General features: G+C 39.4%; 1 protein-coding gene across 13 annotated transcripts in view; it reads right to left on the bottom strand.

The window, feature by feature from the left end:
* Positions 1–1,908: 1,908 nt before the first annotated feature.
* The window catches only part of magi2a (membrane associated guanylate kinase, WW and PDZ domain containing 2a), a 197,158-nt gene continuing 177,305 nt past the window's right edge, over positions 1,909–21,761 (bottom strand). For 4 of the 13 annotated variants that reach the window (XM_089127197.1, XM_089127199.1, XM_089127200.1 and 1 more), the window contains 7 exons: positions 17,381–17,644; positions 16,894–17,079; positions 15,393–15,666; positions 12,798–13,014; positions 12,447–12,590; positions 9,711–9,849; positions 1,909–3,897 (listed from right to left, as the gene is read on the bottom strand). In XM_089127197.1, coding sequence (XP_088983323.1) covers positions 3,197–3,897; positions 9,711–9,849; positions 12,447–12,590; positions 12,798–13,014; positions 15,393–15,666; positions 16,894–17,079; positions 17,381–17,644 — 1,925 coding nt within the window. In that variant the 3' untranslated portion in view covers positions 1,909–3,196. Of the gene's footprint in view, positions 3,898–8,385; positions 8,497–9,710; positions 9,850–12,446; positions 12,591–12,797; positions 13,015–15,392; positions 15,667–16,893; positions 17,080–17,380; positions 17,645–21,761 lie in introns of all 13 variants that reach the window. The other 9 variants (XM_089127201.1, XM_089127203.1, XM_089127208.1 and 6 more) reach the window with 5 other exon arrangements.

The following is a 21,761-nucleotide window of genomic DNA, read 5'->3' as shown; positions in this document are numbered from 1 at the left end:
CTTTATTAACCCCCTGGAGCCATATGCATTACTTTTATAATGAATGGATGTGCTTTTTTCGGCTTTAAAATCTCAGGCGCTGCTGCTCATTCCCATTATAAAGCTTAGAAGAGCCAGGATATTTTTTTTTAATAAAACTCTGTTTGTGTTTGGCTGAAAAAGGAAGTCATACACAACAAGGATGTCTTGAGGAAATTAAAAAAGTTATTATTTTATTTTTTGGGTGAACTAACCCTTTAAGTCCCATTCACAGCTATAACAATCATAACTATGCTAGAGTTCACACCAACGCACGATAATTTAAGAGAAATATTATAAAAACACACTACAGTTTTATCGTCTGCTGTGTTAAATTGCTTGAACTCTTTAAATTCAGGTGGATTCTGATTGGCTGTCAATGTTTTATCATTCATCAGCTGGAGAGAATTTTTTTCCCCAAGCAAATTCAATGATATTTCTCTTCTCTTGTTATAGTTTTGATGTGGACTTCCCTATTCTCATATAATTCGAAGAATTATTAAGACTTTATAATTCTAGTTATGGTTCTTGGTGCGTAGAGGCCTTTAGCCACAGTGTTCCATGCAGATGTATAACATAACACTCAAAGTTCAAACTATTTCAACTTAGACCTCATTTTCTATCAATTTTTCAAAGCGCAGCCAAAGAAACCCTAAAGAAATTCCAATGGCTGTGACCTTCTAATAGATTCTTTGTGTTTTCAGTTAGCCTCCACTTAGCAAGATAAGGTCTTAGCTTACTAGCTAAGCTAGTAGAGATTGAGAGACTGTGTGTATATAGATAGGCCTACATGAAGTTACAGTATCCCCAACCCAGTGTTGAAGGTGAGTGATGACATTTAGAAAAAAGACAATGCATGACAGAAAAGCAAACGTAACCTTTTTCATTTGCTTTCACAATTTGCTATTGGCAAGGAAAAATCAACCTTTTGTGAAGAGGTTCATGTGAAAGAGACTTACCATCACACAATATTTTATATAGGGAATATGTTTATAAGCAAATCTTTCTAGCAGGATTTGGGGAATTAATTTCCTCAGAAATATTCAATGAATATCATGGATGCACAGCATTTCCTCTGCAAAGTACTGCATTCTATATACAGTATATGTCTATTTAAAGACAAAGTGCTCAACAAACATTTGAACTTCTGTCAGAGATATCATTAATAAATATCTCCACTTCTCTTAGAAGACTGCCAACTCTATATCTATGTACGAAAATAGCTATCAATTTTATATTGATATATGTATATGAAGAGTTCAGATGCAAAAGCCTCTAAATGCCATTTGAAATTTTCTTCTTTAATGATGATTTTTATCAAACTTGCATATTTAAGTTCAGTAATTTCACTTAAATAACACTTAATAGGTAATTATCATTGCCATTTGAGTGAAATCACTGAACTTAAATATACAAGCTTGAAAAAAATGATCATTCTAGAAGAAAATTTCAAATGGCACTTAGAGGCTTTTGCATCTGAACTCTTCATATATATATATATATATATATATATATATATATATATATATATATATATAGTGAACATAAACCAGCCTCTCAGTTGATTTAGACACCAATCAGCATTCAGAGATAGGGATGCAACAACCTACTCATTCAGTTTAACAGAACAATAGTCAAATTAATTTATTGCACCCTACGTTTTTTTTTTTTTTTTGTCTTGATGTCATTGCCTAGGATTCGGTGCTCAAATAAAGCATCAAGTGGTCGGCATAAGGCAGGTGTGTCCAATCCAGTTCTTGGAGGGCCAATGTACTGAGGATTTATCTCAAAACCTACCCAAAAAACACTTACCTGGACATTTCTAGTCATTCTGAAGACATTGATTAGCTGGTCAGGAGTGTTTCATTAGGATTGGAGTTAAACTTAGCAGGACAATGGCCCTCCAGGATTGGACACCCCTGGCCAAAGGCACTCTGCCCAAATCAAATCCTTTCTATATTTCATCGAAACCATCTTGGGATCCTTCAAATTGCTTTGTTCGTGTAGACAAGTAAAGGGAGAATAGACTGAACTAGTGATGACAGAGTCATGAGAAGGTCAAAGCCCACTGGCTCCTTTGGAAATTAACAGAGCAGCTGAGCAATCAGTGGTCTCAAGGGGTGCTCACACTGATAGCAATTTTCAGCAACTGCAAGTCATTCATCATCAGTGAGGGTTGGCGATTTTAAGAGACACAATCGACCGTTGCCATTGAGATCTTGAACTGGAGGTGGCGACTACCAATGTCAGTGTAGACAGTGTAGGTCATGTGATCGGTTTCCTTTTACAGTTCGATTTTGAGTTGAGTAGGAACACCTACTAGCAACTACTTGAGTTTAAATCGCTGTCAGTGGGAACGCACCTAAGAGTGGAGTAGGAATGAATTCTAGATTACACTCTTCTAACTTACACCATGTATGATGTCAATATTCCGGTATGGGGTCACAATGGTGTATAAAGACCATATTTACAATATGTCTCACATATACGTAGTCATATAATATATCTATTTCTATATTCATTTTACCAACCCTATACAGACATCTGCAGATCAGTCTTTAAGGCAGAGTTCCATAGTCGAGTGTCCGCTCATATAGAATCTTTTTAATCATATTCATTCTTCAAATACACAAAAAACTGTATGTCAGGTAACTCCTTCAGTTTTCTTCATTTTTTTATGAAAGTGTATAAAAATTGCTGTAGCCACCAATGGTGGTTTAGAGTCAGTAAGTGGTTTTCTATGCATGTACATCTCTGAGTCTTGAGTGCTTTTCCCCAACAGTTCAAACCAGTCCGGGTTTCTTTTTAGCACGCTACATGCATCACTCATTCTACCGTGGTTCAATTTTTGGAGTGAATGCTTCCAGTTCTTAAGGTGGTGGGTGTCATATCTGTTAAAATAACTTAGAATAAAATATAAATAAAAAATGCTCTGGCTAGAAATGCATGGAAAGGTCTTTAGTGAGGACTGTGGGAAGGTGGTACCTAGTCATTTTTTAAAACAGATCTCTACTGTTGAGCAAGTAGAGCAAGCCTGTGAAAAGCAATCAAGCAGCGCCCAAGCCCAACTAGTCCCAAAAAAGGCAAATCATGGCCCAGTGCTGGTCCAAGAGTTAGCTGAAAAGAATTCAAAAGCAAAAGTAAGGTCTAAACTTGGGCCTGAGATTGGGGTGAGATGTTATCTGCTGATGGTGGAGGTGGCTGAGCGTAGGGTACTGGGTAGCTTGTCCGTACCAGGGATCTTCCAGGGCCCTGGGGATACTGTGGCCTTCCTGCCTGATGCACTGCTGCTGGTCTTGTAGTTGTGGCTGGGACGACTCTCTTGGCTGATTTGCCTTTTCTCTGGTTCCTTTGGTAGAGCTTTGAATGGCACCAGAGCTCCTTGCTGGTTGTTGCTACCATCTAGACATCCGTTTCCCCCATTCATATTGGTGTCAGTTGGGGAAGTTTTGGGCGAGTCATGCTTTCGAGATGGCGTGTTGCTCCGTTCCCTCCTGCGCTCCTTGGACTTTGCCCGGCTGCTTTTGTGGGATTTGGGCTCTCCAGCAAGTTCATCAAGGTATTGTTGCTGAACCTTCCCTCCACTAGAGCGACGGTTGGTCCTGCTACTCTCCCTCTGCTTGGTCCCACCCCCAACTCCACCTGCAATGGATGACCGCTTCCCCACATTGGCCTGCTCCAGAGCCCTACTCTCTGGGCCTCTAGGACCCTGGGAACAGTCTGGACCTGCTGCTTCCAAGGAGAATGTATGAGGTGGGTCAGTGGGTGGGTTCACATGAGAAGAAGCTGATGGATTAGATAAGCTGTCGAGGGGTGGTGCTACTTCCGACAGACTTGGGGAGGCTGTAGTGTGAGCATCCCAAGGGGCGGGACTATCTGCTGAGGAAAAAAGGCAACAGTTACATCCAAAGAAAGAAGCACAACTGGAAACACACTCATACACCACAATACAGGAACCAAAGCTAACACTGGCAAAGAAGCACTAACTAAAGCCAAGTTCACACTACAGGATTTTAAGCCCGATTTATGCCCGATTTGCAAATCGTTGAGCTCGCCGACAGGTCAGGGTGTTATCGCGTGCAAATCACGGGGGATTAGCGGACGAAGAAAGCTTGCCAATCTGTTAGTATGAAAGAGCCAACAACGCAGCGAAAACGCTCGCAGACGACACGCCCAGAAAAATATCTAGCCTGCTAGATATCCAGAGCCGTTGCGCGACTCAACCTCAGTGATGTCATGAGTACAGCCAATCATAGCAACACATGGGTTGAGGACACCAGGTAAATCTTAGTTTTTTCTCGCGCAAATCTCGCGCAAATCTCGCGTAAATCTCGCGCAAACGGTGTGCAGCACTAGTTTCTGTCTGATGTCCATAATATTGCCGTGTTGTGTTCTCTTCTTCACTGGGTATTGGCGCACATGCTGTTTTGCGCCATTTCTGTTTCATTTTATTGCGTGGTTTTTCGTGCCAAAACGTGGTTTGTAGACAAGATAGAATCGTTGTTGTCAACTCGTTATTTATTTGATTATTTTCAGGATTTAGACCGTACCATAGAATTGAAACAGCTCTCATTAGAGTCACAAGTGATTTGCTCTTATCATCCGATCGTGGTTGTATCTCTATGTAGTGCGTTGTCAACTCGTGTAGTGAGTTACCTCCTGTTGTGGATCAATCACGTTGAGTTGTGTGGTGTGAACAGCTAAACAACTTGAACACTCCTGATTTCACAGAGAGCAAGTCATGTAGTGTGAACCGCACAGTTCAGCCCAACGTTTTAAAATCATGTAGTGTGAACAAGGCTTTAATCAACATGAACCACACAACCCCCCCCCCCCCCCCCATCCCTCCCCAAACCACTTCAGGGCAAACCCCAATTTCATTTCGCAACTCAATCCTGTATCACCTTTCAAGAAAAGTTCAGACTTCATGGTTTCAGTTCACAGTTCCAAAATATAATGGATCTGATTGTGACAAATAGTAATGCTATCTACCAATGCTAAAATTAGGTTACGGTAAGGGTTTAGATTGAGGTTAGGGGATAGTATTTGTTTCAGTGTTATGTTGACACTGAGATTGTCATGACCAATAAATGCATTAGATTTGGCTGTGTGGCAGGGTTTGCGCTGATCTGGTTTGGGAGAAAAAAGAAAAGAAAAATCACACAAACCCAACTATCAAAAAATGCAATGGTATTACCATAGTTTTTTACACATGGTACAATGTCTTCTATAAATGAAAATGATTTGGATTTGGTACATATTGTAATAGTTCCACAAAGTATGTTTGAAGTATGTTGGAGTACCATATAAATACATTACCATGGTAAATATCAAAGTACTATGGTATTACCAACTGATAGCATGGAATGGAATTGCCACTTTTTATAAAGTGCCACTGTTTAACACAGAGCACTATATTACATTGTTTACATACCATACAAAACCAACCTCCATTACTGACAGGAAATGGGATAGTTTTCATCCAGTAAACCAGTTTCATATGTCTACAGGGTGTGGAATAATCAGGTTTTCCCATTGGCTTCTCCCGCTATCCGCTTCCCCACACATACACTGACACAGATCACTTCATACCCAGATGCTTATATTGGAGTGATGCCCACAATCCACAACCCATTCCACAACCTAATCCTACCTGTTACCGCATTTATTGCAGGATACATTGAGGACTGCTCAGGTTTCTACCAACCTACGCATCACATATGCACCCAGGCGGCCATTTTAACATATGCTAACAAACAAATTGGCTGGGAGATCATTTGAACTGAAGAAAACCAAACATTTACAACAATATCTTATTATCCTCAAGCTTCAAGCTCAGGGAAATATAGCAAGAGTGAACAGTTATGTATCATTATATCTGTGCTAGCCTTTTCTTACTCTACTGGGGTACATTTTCCCCACTTTATATGGCCCAGGTGCAGCAGAAATCACTGGCGTATAGAGGAAAAAGATGAATCCAAGCTCATAAAGGGGTTTTCACTGTGAAATAGAAGACAGGTATGGAATATAAAACCATAGAGGCTGACACAACCATCTCATGATGGCTGTATTTCAGCAAAGCTTTTTGTGGCCCACAGAGATCGCAGTGGGATACTAAACGCATGAGAAGAGATGGCCGAGTGTGAGAGGAATTCAAAGGAATTCAGACCTGTGGCTGTTAGGACTTCATAGGCGTCAAGTTTTCATCACAATAGAAAGTCAGTTACACAAATGTTAAGTGTATGTGCATGTAGGGGTGGTATGCTGCCTCTAGATAGATACTGTAACCTCAGTGCTTTCATTGTATGACCTAAATGAAGTATGGTTAGATAATATTTAGAAAATGTAAATATATTCAACAGGGCTTTCCGTTCCTTCTATAACATTACCATTCCGAAAACGGTTTGATTATAAATAATACCAGTTATGCAAGAGTTTGAATACATTTTATACTATAGAGCTTGTGACTAAACCTTGTAACTGTCAAACTGTTGTCTAGTCATAGCCAATACAGCCTGTGCGTAACAGATAGCGGCGACTTAGAGGGTGGAGGGAGACAGCCTTCACTGCAATTCATGTTGTAGGAAAGTAAGCATGACACTGATCTGACATTTTTCTAGGGTCTTCTCGGTGAGAAGAGCTTCAGGTGATGAAGAGGCTGTACTTCAACTCATAGGCGTGTCCCTAGACAGGGCTGAGCGGAAGTCATGTTAGCCACCACGAGGGGTAGGGTACTCAAACCATAGGTTCCATAGATCGGGACGATGGTGCCCCGTCTCTGAGAAAGGAGGTCCTTCCTCAGAGAGGAATTGGCCAGTGAGGGGCTGTCGCGAGGAGCACCATTTCAGAGAACCAAGTCCCGGTGGGCTGTAGAGGTGCAACCAAAATGATCTGCACCTCGTCCTCCCTGATCTTGCACAGTGTCTGTGCGAGAAGGCTCACTGGGGGAAACATATACTTGCGGAGGACTGGCGGCCAGCTGTGCGGCAGTGCATCTGTGCCGAGCTTTCCCTCGGTCAGGGAATAAAACAGGCTGCAATGGGAAGAGTCGTGGGAAGCAAACAGATCTACCTGTGCGTCGACAAACTGTTCCTAAATCAGCTGAATCAACTGAGGATGTAGTCTCCATTCCCATGGAAGTGGCTGAAGCCGTGAGAGCTTGTCGGCTGCATGGTTCAGTTCTGAATGTAAATGGCATGAAGTGACTTCAGACACTTCTGACTCCATATGAGGAGATGGTGGGCGAGTTGCGACCTACGGCGGGAGTGTAGACCACCTTGTCAGTTGATGTACGCTACTATGGCCATGTTGTCTGTCCGGACTAGTACATGTTAGCCCTTGAGCAACGCCAGGAAGCAGTGCCGAAAGAATTGTACTGCCAGCAACTCGGGGCAATTGACATGCAGGAGGCGCTGGGGTCCTGTCTAGGAGCCCATGGCTGCATGTCCATTGCACATAGCACCCCAGCCCGTGGCAGAGGCATCTGTTGACACAACAACATGCCTGGAAACTCGTTCTAAGGGCACTCCGGGCCGTAGAAAGCTGAGGTTCGACCACAGGGTGAGGTTCTGACGGCAGACCTGAGTAACTGGTGTCCAGAGCGTTCCCTGTTGCCATGCCCGTCTCGGGATTCGATCGTGAAGCTAGTGCTGATGCGGTCTCATATGAAGCAGTCCAAGCGGTGTGGCTGCTGCTGCGGATGCCTTATGCCCCAGGACACTCGGAAATAACTTCAGTGGAACCGCACTCTTGCCCTTGAATTGTCTCAGGCAAGTCAGCAGTGACTGTGCACGCTCGCTCATAAGCTGCACGCACATGGCGACCGAGAAAGGGGTCTCCTTTGCACCAGGGGAGGGTTTGCTCTTTTCCCAGTTGACGAGAAGGCCCAAGCAGGCAAGGTGCCGGAGCACTAGGTCCCTGTGTTCGCAAACCTGGTTTCGAGAGAGAAGTCATCGAGAGGATGCGAACCACGTGTGGCTGAGGCACAAAGGCTGGCTCGATGAAGACGCGAGGAGACGGGGATACACTAACCGTGTACTGGTATGCCTGTCCCTCGAAAGCATACCGAGTTTGGGAGGGAGGGAGGGACGGGAGTCGTAGGAGGGCGCCCTCTGTGGCGAACAGAAGGACAGTATATGTTTAATGGCCTCAGTCTGTTTCTGGGCGGCTGAGAACTGTTGGGCGAAGTCCTCGACTTTATACACATATACATTAAAATTTGATTAAATAATTTATATAAAGACGCATGCACGCACCCACACACACACACAAATCAAAAGAGTGAGTAGAACTAACCAATCCAAACCACAGCACTCCAAGAAAGAATGATGGACGGATGTGTTAGAACGCATGCACTCTATTACAAACCGTGTCTTTAGGATGGCCCATTAGGAAGAAATAGGGGGAGCCATGGTTGTCACTTTTCATGCACATGGAGAGACTGGAAGGTACCATTCCTATAAGAGGTGAAGTAACAACCTAGACCAATCATTAGGGTTAGAACAGCAGCCACAGGCTAAGACAGTATTAAGATCAGTGCTGAGATAGTATTCAGTGAGGAAACTTGAGAAAAGAAGTGAGAATTATTCACTAACAGCCAATAACATTGATGAAATAGAAGAAGACTACAGTAGCTATACCATTAATACCAAGAGCATGCTGTCATAGTGTTGTGTTAGCAGGAAAATGGAAGGAGTTTAATGTATTACAAAAATAATTTGGGGGTTATTAAATATTAGTGTACAAGAGAATGATTTTCCACCATCGCTTTGGCTCTTAAATGGGAATTTGTTCTCTCAAAACGATAAGTTCAGATCTTTAAACAATTTTCTTCTGACCAGATTTTAAATTCTAAAAGATATTTTATTCCATTTGTACATGTTTTGGCAAATTTTAGCAAAAGAGTAAGTACATTGAGCCATCACACGCAAAATGATCAATTTTCAGACATCATGTATAAAATAAACAAAATATACAAATAAATTTTGTATTGATTCTCCCAGTAAAATATTACGTACTGTTGAAATCTGTATCTAAAAAAGATATTCTTGTATAGTATAGTAAGCAGGCAGTGTCAACAAAAAGTATAACAAACATTACATTTATATATAGGATATCAAACATTTCCAGAGTTGACTGTCATGGTGAAAAAAAACAAAACACATTATGACCAGTGTGGCTTACGTAATGAGAAGAATTATTTAGGTGCCATTGGCCAATTCAATGACACAGTTTTGAAGCATGAAATAAACAGTTTGGGTGGTGTTGCTACATTTTGTAGAACAGTTCTGACAATTGCTCTTACAGTTTAGAGAATGTTAAGACTGTTTAAAAAAAAAGACATCAAAGCGATTGAGGGAAACTGAAACTGATGATAAATACCTATAAATTCCCATTGAGAGCAAAATATTGATGATAAAATATCACATGAAACCAGACACATTTCGCCCCTGGTGTGAATACGGTAAGTCAGTGCATTATTTCACAACATATGAAATGTCTGCCAAATAAGTTGTGCTATTCACATTCTATTTGTTACCCAATAAAATATTACCTCTTCCAAAGATGAGGTAATATTTGTCTTGTGCTGATGGTTACTCCATCTCTTTTGGGGCCCTGTAACCTAAGTGATCTAATACTCTAAGCAATTCTGAGCAGTAAGGTATGTGTTCAGACAGTTTGTGTAAACCTACCATACTCAGGGACCTGCCCTGTGCCTCTCTTGAGCAGCAGGCGAACTCTACGGCCACCCGATTTGATGAGCTCAATAGCCCGAGCGTGGGTCATATCCCTCGTGGTCTCCCCATTTATTTCAATAATCTGATCACCAACCTGCAAAAAAGACAGAATATGTCTATTATCTCTGTATGGGAACAAAATCAACCAAAACAAACGTTCAACAGAATGTTTAGCTAGTATTCAAACACCCAAATTAGTGAGAATAGATGTGCAAATGTACACACAGAACAGCAGTAATTATTTTTCGACAGCTTTGAACTGCACCCTCTCTGGTTTTAATGATAATATGACTATCATTTATAAAGAATAATTATTCGGTAGGATCAATATAGATCCATAACTCATGTCAGCTGTTTTGGTTAAGCTCTAATCAGCATTAGCAGTCATGAATGAGATAGAGTACCAATTAATTTCAGAATTAGTATGACTAAATGATTGAATCATGGGTATGAAGGTCCTACGAGGTACAACACTGATGCTCTTCATCAACTGTGAATAAGATCTGTGATATTGAGGATAACAAGGGACTGGTTAATTGCCTTTCCTTGATATAAAGGAAGACGGTGTGATCGATACTATAATTAGTTGCCTACCAAGTGTCAATCAGTGGGATCTAGAATTATATTTTGTCATTTATGTTGTATCTTAATATTTTTTTTAGCTGTCTCTAATTTCATGTTCATTAAAGCACAGCCATCAAAGTGCCTTTTGTAACAAATCCACTGCCTTCAACAATACATTCCAAGACAATTACTGTCAGACTGCCATGTCATTTGCTGTGAGCAATATTCCTGTTATTATGCATGTTATGCTTTCGTAAGGCTCAGTTTTTTTTTTTTTTTTTTTTTTTTTCGTGGGCTAAGATTTGTGTGATAAAAAGGTTATAGTTGTTTTTAGCTTGTTCAATTGTGAAATATCTGTCAGTCTTTGGCATTTTTAAAAAGTTGTTAGTTGTTCTATGTTCACATGCAGGTGTCTTGGGCTGCCCGCAATCCATTTTTAAAAGGTTATATTAACAACTATATATATATATATATTATAATGTATCATATTTTTAAAAAACACAATAAATTAATATCATAATTTATTGTAAAATGATATATTTATTACATAATAATGCATACTGATTTTATATTACTGTAATATAACAATGCAAACTACATAACTACACTGTAAAAAAATGTTGCTGCCTTAAATGTACAATCAACTGTTTACGTCACTCACTTCAACTTAAATTACATTTTAAGTTAAATTAACTTAAATTCAGTCAGTTTAATTAACTTAAATTAAACTGACTGAAAAAATTATACTTTTAATGATTAGGATAGTTTCTCATTCTACAAATCTTACTGACTTGAATCTTGTACAACTTTGAAATTGAAAATTGCTTATTTTGACGTGTTAAAGCAAAACAAAAAATATGTTGTCATAACTTATTGATCAAATTTTTTTTTTTTACAGTGTACATAATACATACCAATTAATTAATATAAATAATTCAGTTCTGCTGCATATTGGTTATTGAAAAATAAAACATAAAATAATTTAAATAAAAGAAAAAGGTAAAGAAAAAAAGGTTAAGAAAAAAAAAACCCACATAAAATGCAGATCCTTAATAATGTTTTCCCTTAACAGACAAATAAATAATGTAGAAAAATGTGCATAATTATGAATATATTGCTGCCATAACAGGAAAATGTGCCCACATATATGCTGATGCTGAGCATGTAGGTGCATCGAACTTGTCTTGTGTCTGTGAACTAATTGGCCAGGGACTGAGGAAAATGAACGAGCCAATTATAGTAACAAATGGAGAATTCCTCTCAAATGGTCTGGATAATGTGGAAGTCTGAGCAGGTCGCTGCCAGCGATGGGCGGCAAGTTTTCTATGACTCATTAAGATCTTGTTTAAATTAGGGGCAGCGAGCAGTATGACCTCAACTCTCTCATTATTGACAAGGAGTCTCTCGTTTTTTTGTTCATGCACTGCGTCTGGGTCAGGTTCCTCTGACCTCTGGAGAATGTTAGTAAAAGCATCACAGCTAGCAGCGTCAGCAGCTCGATCATGTTTTCAGTTTAGGGTATGTGTGGAAATTATGGCAGCAACAGTGTCTGGGGGCTATATGACTTCATGCTTAATGGACTTTTTAAATACTACAAGTCTGTTCCACAACAAACTAATTATAGTTTCAGAAGGCATATTGTGCTGTGCTATATTCACACCTTGAAAGAAGACAGGATGATGTTTACAGTCAGAACTGAGGCTTCTAAATGGAAGTGAAGGGTCAGGTAGTGGGCTAAATATGAGTCCCCTAAGGGGACTATTAGCTCTGACAGCTTCATTACAGACAAGAGCTTAAAGGTACAATATGCAGGATTTTTGCAGTAAAATATCCAAAAACCACAAGGCTAATGCTATATATTTTGTTTAGTTGATTACTTACAATATCCCAAATGTTTCCAACTATTTGTAAATCGTGAGAAAATTGCATTTTTAACCAAGGAAACGAGACGTGTGAGTAGGGGTGAGGAGTCGCCAGTCAATGACGTCATATCCGCGTTACCCTCGGTTCCCGCCACATTTGAACTAACAGGGAATTTTTAACAGGGAATACAGACAGACGGATGGCAGACAGACAGACGGATGGATGGATGGATGGATAGATAGATAGGAAGTGATTTCAGCTCACCCTCATTCTCCCATTGCGTATGGCAGGTCCATCTTCAGCCAATCGCAGAACGAACAGGTCCATCTTATACTCGCGACCTCCACGGATACTAAAGCCAAAACCTTTCATGCCCTTTTCCAACTCAACTGTGAAAAAATCAAAATCCTGCGAACACACATACTCACGAATTAAGGACTTCATGGTCATTTTATGAACATGCAAAATGCATACTTTAAGGAAATGAGCTGTCAGTGCCACCTAATGCACTCTAACATAGTCATTTCATGATATTAATGATGTCAGTGTGTATTTCCATCGCATTAGCACTTGTAGTGCAGTGTTTGAGTGTATACAGAGTGGCAGCAGAGTTACCTGTGGCATCCTGTAGTCCGGTAAGGGAAAGGTGCGAGGGTCAGTGGACAGCTGTCTGTAGTCCAGCAGAGGGGGGTGTCTGTAATCCAGCGTTGGCGGCTGTCGGTAATCTGCCACAGGAGGGTGTCTGTAGTCCACCGGGGGCTGGCGGTAATCTGTGAACGGCTGCCGAATATCGGGCTTTACATCCTGTCTTGCTTTCACCTCTGACCTGTAGCTGCATAACCAATCAGAGCAGAACCAGTGAGCACTAGTGCTGTTGAATATTACACACAGAGTTGGAATATGTGCAACTGCAAGTGAGAATTGGACTACTCCGCAGGTGATTTTTTTTTTTTTTGGTTAAAAATGTGTCAATTCAAAATAGTAGCTTTTATCAGCAACAAAAAATGTATGGGAATGAGGAGATTCTCTCATAATATTTACTCTGTTTACATATGTTTTCCAGTGGATGTGTCAAAAACGGCTTGCCACTGACAGACTAACACTCTAATGAATTTTAAAGTTTAATACAGGATAATGTTCTATTGAAAATAGCCAAGCCTGAGCAGCTCTAGGGTGTATATTGAAACTTTAGAGAGCATGAAGAGGAAGTGAAATCATTGGTCCCTGCAGGCTATATAAATGATTAAAAACTGTTTTAATGCAGGTAAATTATTCAGTTCTGTAAGAGATAAGTGATTTTACGCAACAACCTAATAGTGAGAGAGTCTATCATAGTGAACTTTAGTAGAGTTCGGACATTTTGGACTTGAATGTGTCCATTCAAATGATTAGTGACGCACAATACATCGCATCCACATTTCATACTATGTATTGTAATGTTGTGATGTCAAAATTTACTTGGAGTATTTAAAAAAAAAAAGAAAAAGTTTTTAGTGTTGTATTTTTAAATTATTATTTGACATACTAGTATAGAATTTTAATATAGGCCATAATAATCATTAAGGTGAGGTCACATCCATTAAAGTCACCCTAAAATAAAATGTTTACTTTTTTGGCTTTTAGTATGAATATTTAAGCCTTAGGCCCTGTGTCCACCAAAGCGTTTTTTCATGCCATGAGCGTAATGAGGCACTGAGTGTTTTTTTCCACACTAAAGCGCTAAGTGCCCGGCGTTTTTTACCGGCCACTGAGAATGTTCCACTTTGAGTAAACGTACCACTCATCACTGTCGCTTTTTACCCAGCCGTCTAATCACAGTGGAGGAGGGGAGGGACTAATACCATACTGACCAACCGCAACATTCTGCTTGTACAACGTCCACAGATAACAAATACGTAACAGAAAATACGTAACAATGTATCCACATTTTAATATAGAATCAACACAGAAGCAAGATATGTATGAAATGAGGTACTAGTAACACTTTCGCGGATATTCCGTATCATAACAATCAAAGCGTCTCAACTGAAAAAAAAGCCTGCGCTGCCAAAACGCTCTCAAGCGCCCACAGCTAGGCATTTTCTGCAGAGCGCCCAGCGTTTTCGCTTTGGTGTACACACGGCCTTCCAGTTATCTATAAGCTAGTGTGTTTAAAAAAAAACACTACAAAATGCACAGAAAACATATCGGACTCATTTGAATTCTGCACAGAATGCTGTATTTTAAAGCGTCATGGAGGAGATAAGGTGGAAAAACAGTTGGAGATTAGGAGGAAATTGCGGCTGAGGTCAATGGCTCTGGATGAGCTGTGATATAAACTAAAAACTATTCGCTATTTTAAAAAAGAGGAGGAGTTGTTCGATATGTCCCGCCCCGTCTTCCTGTTTTATTGGAATTTTTTTTCCCCATTGTTAATAGTGTAAAAATGCATGATTCACAGCTCCCACCAAAATCACTTTCAAACCGAGCAGCTTTCTGTTAGGCAACGTAGCAAATCATGTGACCAACTTGAACCCATTGCGAAATCTGTGTGAGGAAATTTTCCGTCCTCATGCAAAACTCCCAATCACACACATTTCTATTGAAACGGACTCGGTTTCACCTGTGAAATTCCTCTGAGTCACGGTGAATGTAAGCAGTGCATTTCAATACTGGTGCATCTCTACAAATGTCCAAGGCCCCGTTCACACTACTGCGTTTTCGTTTAAAAACAGAGAATTAAAACGAATACGATCTCCGTCCACACCAGCGTTTTATCTGCGTTTTAGAAATGATCTCTGTCCACATTAAAACGACTGAAAACTCGGATCACGTGACCATTCACCAACACTGGGCATGCTTGTGCCGGTGTAAACAGTGGTTGACAAATCAGGGAAGGATACGTCATGACTGATAACACCCAATCATAGAGCCGAGCGTAAGCCTCTGTGTCATCGTTTCTAAAATCCTCCGTTTTGTCCTGTCTTCACTAAAACGCCCTCCGGAGATTCAAAACGCAAAACGGAGCTGCAGCGTTTCTAAACTTCTCCGTTTTCCCGTCTGGGTCTCCGTTTTTAAACGAAAACGCAGTAGTATGGACCGGGCCCAAGTCAACCACTTTAATCACTCCATTGCCAAACACCATGGACATTTTCTTCAGATTTTTTTTTAGCTTAACCTAAAATCTTAATACTTAAACCAATATTTAAGTAATTTGAGTTGGTGTCTTGCCTGCTGTCGTGGCTGTAGGTCTGTACTGGCACTGTGGAGGGCTGGGTGGGCGGGTTCTGTTGGGTCACTGAGCTGGGATGATTGGCTGGACTGGTTTGATTGACTTGTGCTTCTGAACTAGGCTGCATTATGGGACTGGGTTGAGGTGCAGGGTTGGAGTTGGGTAAAGGGGCAGCACCAGTCTGGTTCACATTGCTGGCTTGGCAAACTGGACTGGGCTGGGCCATAGGGCTCTGCTTCTCTGAGCTGCCTGCCGAAGGAGTGCTGTTCGTCTCTGAAAAATGGAGAAAAGACAAAAAGCTAAGCTGCTTTTTGTAAGACATCTTCTAAAATACTTTACTAATCTGTACAGTTTAACATTTTTTATAAGGCAGAATCTATGGTCCTATTTATACTTGGCCACTTCATGCATTTTCATGAAATTATGAATTGATTGTGAAAAGACCAGGTGTAAATGTCCTCTGAAACTCAGAGATAGATAGAGGTGGTTTAAGATGCATTTCATATTCAACTGAGCAGGTATAAATCTGGTCTTTGAAGCCATTTGAAGCCACAGATATGGCCCGTTGTATACTGTATGAATATCACGCAAAATGCCGCAAATGAAACTGAAAGTAGAGAGATTATATTCTCCTACCAGTGTTGATGCCGCTCTCTCTCATATTGCGGTCTTTGATCTGGAAATCAGCTGATGATAAATAATATGCAACACATATTTTGCTTTCGGTGACATTGAATTTGCATATACAGAACCACAGAAATTGAAGATCGGATTGCTATTTGTGTTTCGGAGGCACATTTATGTGACCATGTTTAAATGGAACAGTGACCAGTGTAAATAGGCCCCATAATAAATCTAAGTAACATAGAAAGGAAAGAATGACAGTGTGTTGTTAAAGTGGATTTCTGGTGGTTGGTGATTTTTTTTGTGCAACCATTTATTGACTTTGGCCCTTGAAAGTGCAAAAATGTACATTCTGTTGTCATTAACTCACACTCATGTCACTACAGACTTTTTTTGTGAGTAAAATATGACAGAATTTTTCTTTTTGGCTGAACTATACCTAAGATCGGATTTATATTTGTGTTTCAGAGACACATTTAATTTCTGTAAAAAGCATGTTGGCACATATCATTTGGCCATCAATATAAGCTATTTATTTTGTTGTAAACCTTTTTGCTTATTTATTTTATAACTGATATTTCAGTCACAATCTCATGAGCCTCCTGCATTTTTATCACAAAATACCATTCAGAAAAAACATCCAATCATATTTCAACTTCTAAAAACACTTGAATTATGTATGAAAAGAACTGTAAAAGTATAGTTAGTTTAAAATAGTTGTGATTAAAAAGCTACAGCATGAAATTTCTGCAGCACTAGGCACATGTCCCACCTCAACCATTGGTTGAGCCAGTTGACATGACAGAGCAATGTTCAGGGAGTCGACCTCCAAAGTCACATTAGTGGCAGAATTAGTGTTCACAGATATCCACTCACCCTCCTGAGGGATGATCCTGAGTGTGACGGTGAGTCCAGCGTCCTTGATCAGTTTGACGATGTCTGCGTGCGGCATGTTGACAATAGACTGATGGTTGACGGCCAGTATGCGATCTCCAACCTTGAGCTTCCCACAGTGGTCTGCTGGACTTCCCTCAATGATGCGGCCAATCTTATGAGGCACGGCTGATAACACACATGCAAAACATTGAGATAGCTATTTTTCTCGTCTCTGTCCTCTACTGTTAGCAGAGCTGTTTTTATATACGAGAGTGGGCGCTGCATTAGAACATTGTAACTAGCTTCTTCTGCCCTCAAATAGAAGTGCATCCATTATTAATACATAGGTTTATGAGCACATGCTGCAATTTTAAAATCACTATGACCCTCTGAATCAGCCAGCCTGAGTGAGCTATTACAGTATGGGAATGTCGCAGATAGAAAACAAGTTTTAGTGTACAAAGTTTACAAAATAATCATTCCTTACCAGCAGCAGCCGCGGTTTCAGGCCTGTTCAATGAACTGATAATAACGAATCCAAACCCTTCGCTCTCCTTGCGCTGAATGGTGACATCGCTAGGCTGCAGATTCTGATTGGTTACTGTGTCTGGTGGGGAGGAGCCTGTGGTGGATGGGGCAGAGTTTTGTGTGGGGGCGGTGTTGTTACAAAACATTCTGGAGTTGAAGTCACTCCTGGGGGAACTGTGCTGGGTAGATCCAGGACTGCGGCCGTTCTCTGGAAAGGGTTCACCTGAAGATACCAGAGCGAGAGAGGAAGCACAATAAATAGACTTTTCAAGTAACATTTCCACTGACTTGGCATTTTCATTTAATTTCCCTTTGTTGTCTGTGGTCATGAAGTCATTTGAAAGAGTGGTGTTAGCCCACCTAAATGACATTACTGGACCCATGCTGGACGCCCTGCAGTTTGCTTATCGAGCAAACAGGTCTGCCAACATGGGACTACACCTCATCCTACAACATCTGGACAAACTATGAACTTATGTGAGGATCATGTTTGTGAACTTTCCTCCTGTCCAAATTAACTCAGCTCTCTGTTCCCTCCTCCATCTGTCATTTGATCATCAACTTCCTGACAGAAAAACAGCAGCTAGTGAGGGTTGGAACATTTTCATCCAACACCCTCATGATCAGAACTGGTGCCCCCCAGGGTTACGTCCTCTCCCCACTCCTCTTTTCGCTCTACACCAATGACTGCTCCAGTTTGCAGACAACACCAGACTCATTGGTCTCATCCAGGGGTGCGTTTCCTGAAAGCATCGTTAGCCAAATATGGTCGCAAGTTCCGTCGTTATCAGCATAGTTCAACGAGTCGTTGTTTCCCGAAACCATCGTTCCAACGAACATTTGCAAACAGCATCACAAACTTGTGTGGTTTGAACGACAGCTCTCGACCTGTGGTTAGAGGCATAGTTTCTATATTGCATGGCATTTGGATGTAATAAATCCTTATCTTGGGCAAAATAAGCAAGCTGACATTCAGTACAACCGGTGCCTTTTATTTAGAATACATACAAAGTTTGAGTTTGTCAAGAGATTTAAAGTACCATATTTGAAGAGTGCGCATGTGCGAACATGCTCTACTATGTAAGAACGAGCCAAATATTGAGTCTGGTAATGAAGCAAAATAACTGAGAGCAATTAGAATTTAGAAATAGTCCTCAGATGACACGTCTATAATTTATATTAAAAAATCTAGTGTTAATTTGACCTCAAACAGTTTCATTAAAAGTAGTTATTAATCCACCAACGTGCGAAACCAATGTGGTTTAACGAATGGGTTTTGGGAAACAGTCGTGACTAGCTAGTTGATTTCCCCGAGTCCGACGATGCATCGTACAATGGTAATGAAGCAGCGAGCTACATCGCTGTACGGGAAACGCACCCCTGGACGGTGACGAGTCTGCTTACAGACAGGAGCAGGAGCACACTCAAAATAGTGGAGATGATAGTGGACTTCAGGAGGAACATCATGATCACCATCATGAACAGCACTGTGGAAACAGTTGAGTCATTCAGGTTCTTGTGCACTATCATCTCTCAGGACCTGAAGTGGGACAATCACATTGACTCAAAAGGCCCAGCAGACGTTGTATTTCCTTTGCCAGCTGAAGTTGAACCTGACACATTAGCTGCTGATACAGTTCTACTCTGCAGTCATTGAGTCTGTCCTCTGCACTTCAATAACTGTCTGGTTCAGCTCAACTAGCAAATTAGACCTGAGAAGACTACAGTGGATAGTCCGGACCGCTGAGAGAATCATTTCATTTATTTATTTATTTATTTCAACAGGGACAATGTGCAAAAAAACATGCTTTGCACCAGATTTAGCTTAAGCTAGTTTCCATCTGCATTCCCCGCGCAGGTGAATTACAATACAAGATATACAATATAAAATGTTATAATTAGTCACTCAAATACAACTATAAATTAACTCATTCATCCATTCTCTATTTCAACCATCAATAAAACCTCAATAAAACCTCACTAAAAAGTCATATTTACATGCATAATTATCTATGCTGGCACAACTGTACACCCCTCCCCACTCTCGAAGAACTCTGGATTCCTCACATCCAGGCCACGACCTCTTTGAACTGTTGCTGGACTGTTGTAGCACTGAGCACCAGAACAGTCAGGCACAAGAAAAGTTTCTTTCCCAGGCAATCTTCCTCATGAACAGTTAAATGTACCCACCACTGGAAATAAACATACTGTAAGCAATTTTTATGCTTATATATTGGGCTGTCAAATGATTAATCGCAATTAATCGCATCGAAAATAAAAGTTTGTGTTTACATAATATATGTGGGTGCACTGTGTATAATTACTTTATAGATATAAATACACACACATGCTTGTATATATTTAAGAAATATTTTCATGTATATACAGTACTGTATATAGATTTATATATAACTTATATTATATAAATAATATTTTTTTCTTAAATATACATGCATGTGTGTGTATATATATATATATATATATATATATATATATATATACAAAATAATTATACACAGTGCAACCACATATATTATGTAAACACAAACTTTTATTTTTATTTAATCGTTTGACAGCCCTACTTATATATTATTTAGCACAACATACCTTATTTACACCCCCTTACATTTGTATTTAACATACACATATTGTCTATTTTGTATATTGTGTATTTTTATTCACTTATATTATTCCATTTTTATTATTAGTGTTTTGTCGCATACGTGTAAATATACTTGGCAATAAAACTCATTCTGATTCTGATTCATGAGACTTCAATGGGAAATATCATGGTTAAGAGGAATAAGGTTCTCTCAAATACTTGATTCTCATGGGTTCACAAGAGTTTTCAGTGAAAGCAAGATAATTATACCTTTTTGAACTGGGAAGAAGGGTTTGAGTTGTAAAAATTACAATATCTTTACATATATTTACTACCGTTCGAAAATTAGTAAGTGAATACGATTTTTTTTTTGAAAGATATTCATATTTTTATTCTGCAAGTATGAATTAAATTGATAAAAAAATGGTAGCAAAGACATGTATAATATTTAAAAAAAATCAATTTCAAATAAATGCTGTTCTTTATATTCATCAGAGAATCTTGAACAAATGTTCCACAAAAATATTAATCATCACAACTTTTCAACACTGACAATAAGAAATATTACAATGCATTGTAAATATAAAAAAACGCATATTCGAGTGGGATTCACAGGAATTAGACTTTAAATTACAATAAAATAGAAAGCAGTTTTTAAAAATTTCAAAATATTACTGTTTTTACCGTATTAGATCAATAATGCAGCTTTGGTGAGCATAAGAAACATCTTTCAAAAACTGACCCTATTACATTTTGCTAAAATGTTCTAGCAGTTTTCCTTGATTTTTTTTCTCACTCTAACAGTTACGTTAAAACATTACCTATGATTTTTAGATTTAGAAACTGGTCTCAACAACAATTAATACACGTGTGCGAGAACGAGAGAAAGAGAGATGTTATAGATTGGCTAAAGCTGGTCAAACAGTAAGCTTATAAAAAGCTAGAAGCCAGACATTTCTCGAACGCTCCACTGAGATGCAAGGGTGGGAGAAACGATTGTCCAGGGAAGATAAGAATGAAAGGATGAGTCAGACAGCGAGAAGGATGAGGGAGGCAAAGCTTGAAAGGGCACAAAATCTGAGCCTCAGCTACACCAAGAATTATTAGACAGGGATGACGAGAGAGATAGAGAGAGAGCAGAGGACACATAATAAGCCGCAGAGGAACAGTATAACAGAAACTGCTTCATTACCTCCATTACCTTCTTCACATAATATATACTTCACAACAACCTATAATTGCTGTAACTGTCAGGAAATAACAAGCTTTTGCCTTTAAAGGTGGTTTATTCAGTTTTATGTATAAAGGGTTTATTAAAAAAAATTCTTCTTATATATGAGGGTAACATTAATTCTGTGTTGGAAACTTTACATCATTTTGTTTGTGTTATATAAATATACAACACATATTTTTATATATACAACACATTTTTTGTGTGTTATATAAATATATAACATATTTTATTGTTTTAATCGTGTCCTCGACCAAGACTTTTATCTTAAACTATGAATATCCATTTTGAAAATATAATTAAATTTAAAACTATGATCATCGAAAAACGAGAGCTAAATAAACATGAACCATTTCAATATTTATTGTGAGAGAATAATTTATATACTTGTTGCAAAAATGATGAACGCTCCACCACAACAAACACACTTGCGCCTACTAAAGTGAATCTTTTATAATAAAAATCAAATGTTAGTACTTGTTTACCATGGCGAAAGCAATGAAATGT

This window comes from Pimephales promelas, chromosome 24, assembly GCF_988280905.1.
Source record: "Pimephales promelas chromosome 24, fPimPro1.hap1.1, whole genome shotgun sequence".
Classification (NCBI taxonomy): domain Eukaryota; kingdom Metazoa; phylum Chordata; class Actinopteri; order Cypriniformes; family Leuciscidae; genus Pimephales; species Pimephales promelas.
The sequence above is the reverse complement of the archived record's forward strand: the minus strand, read 5'-3'. Positions and strand labels throughout refer to the sequence as shown.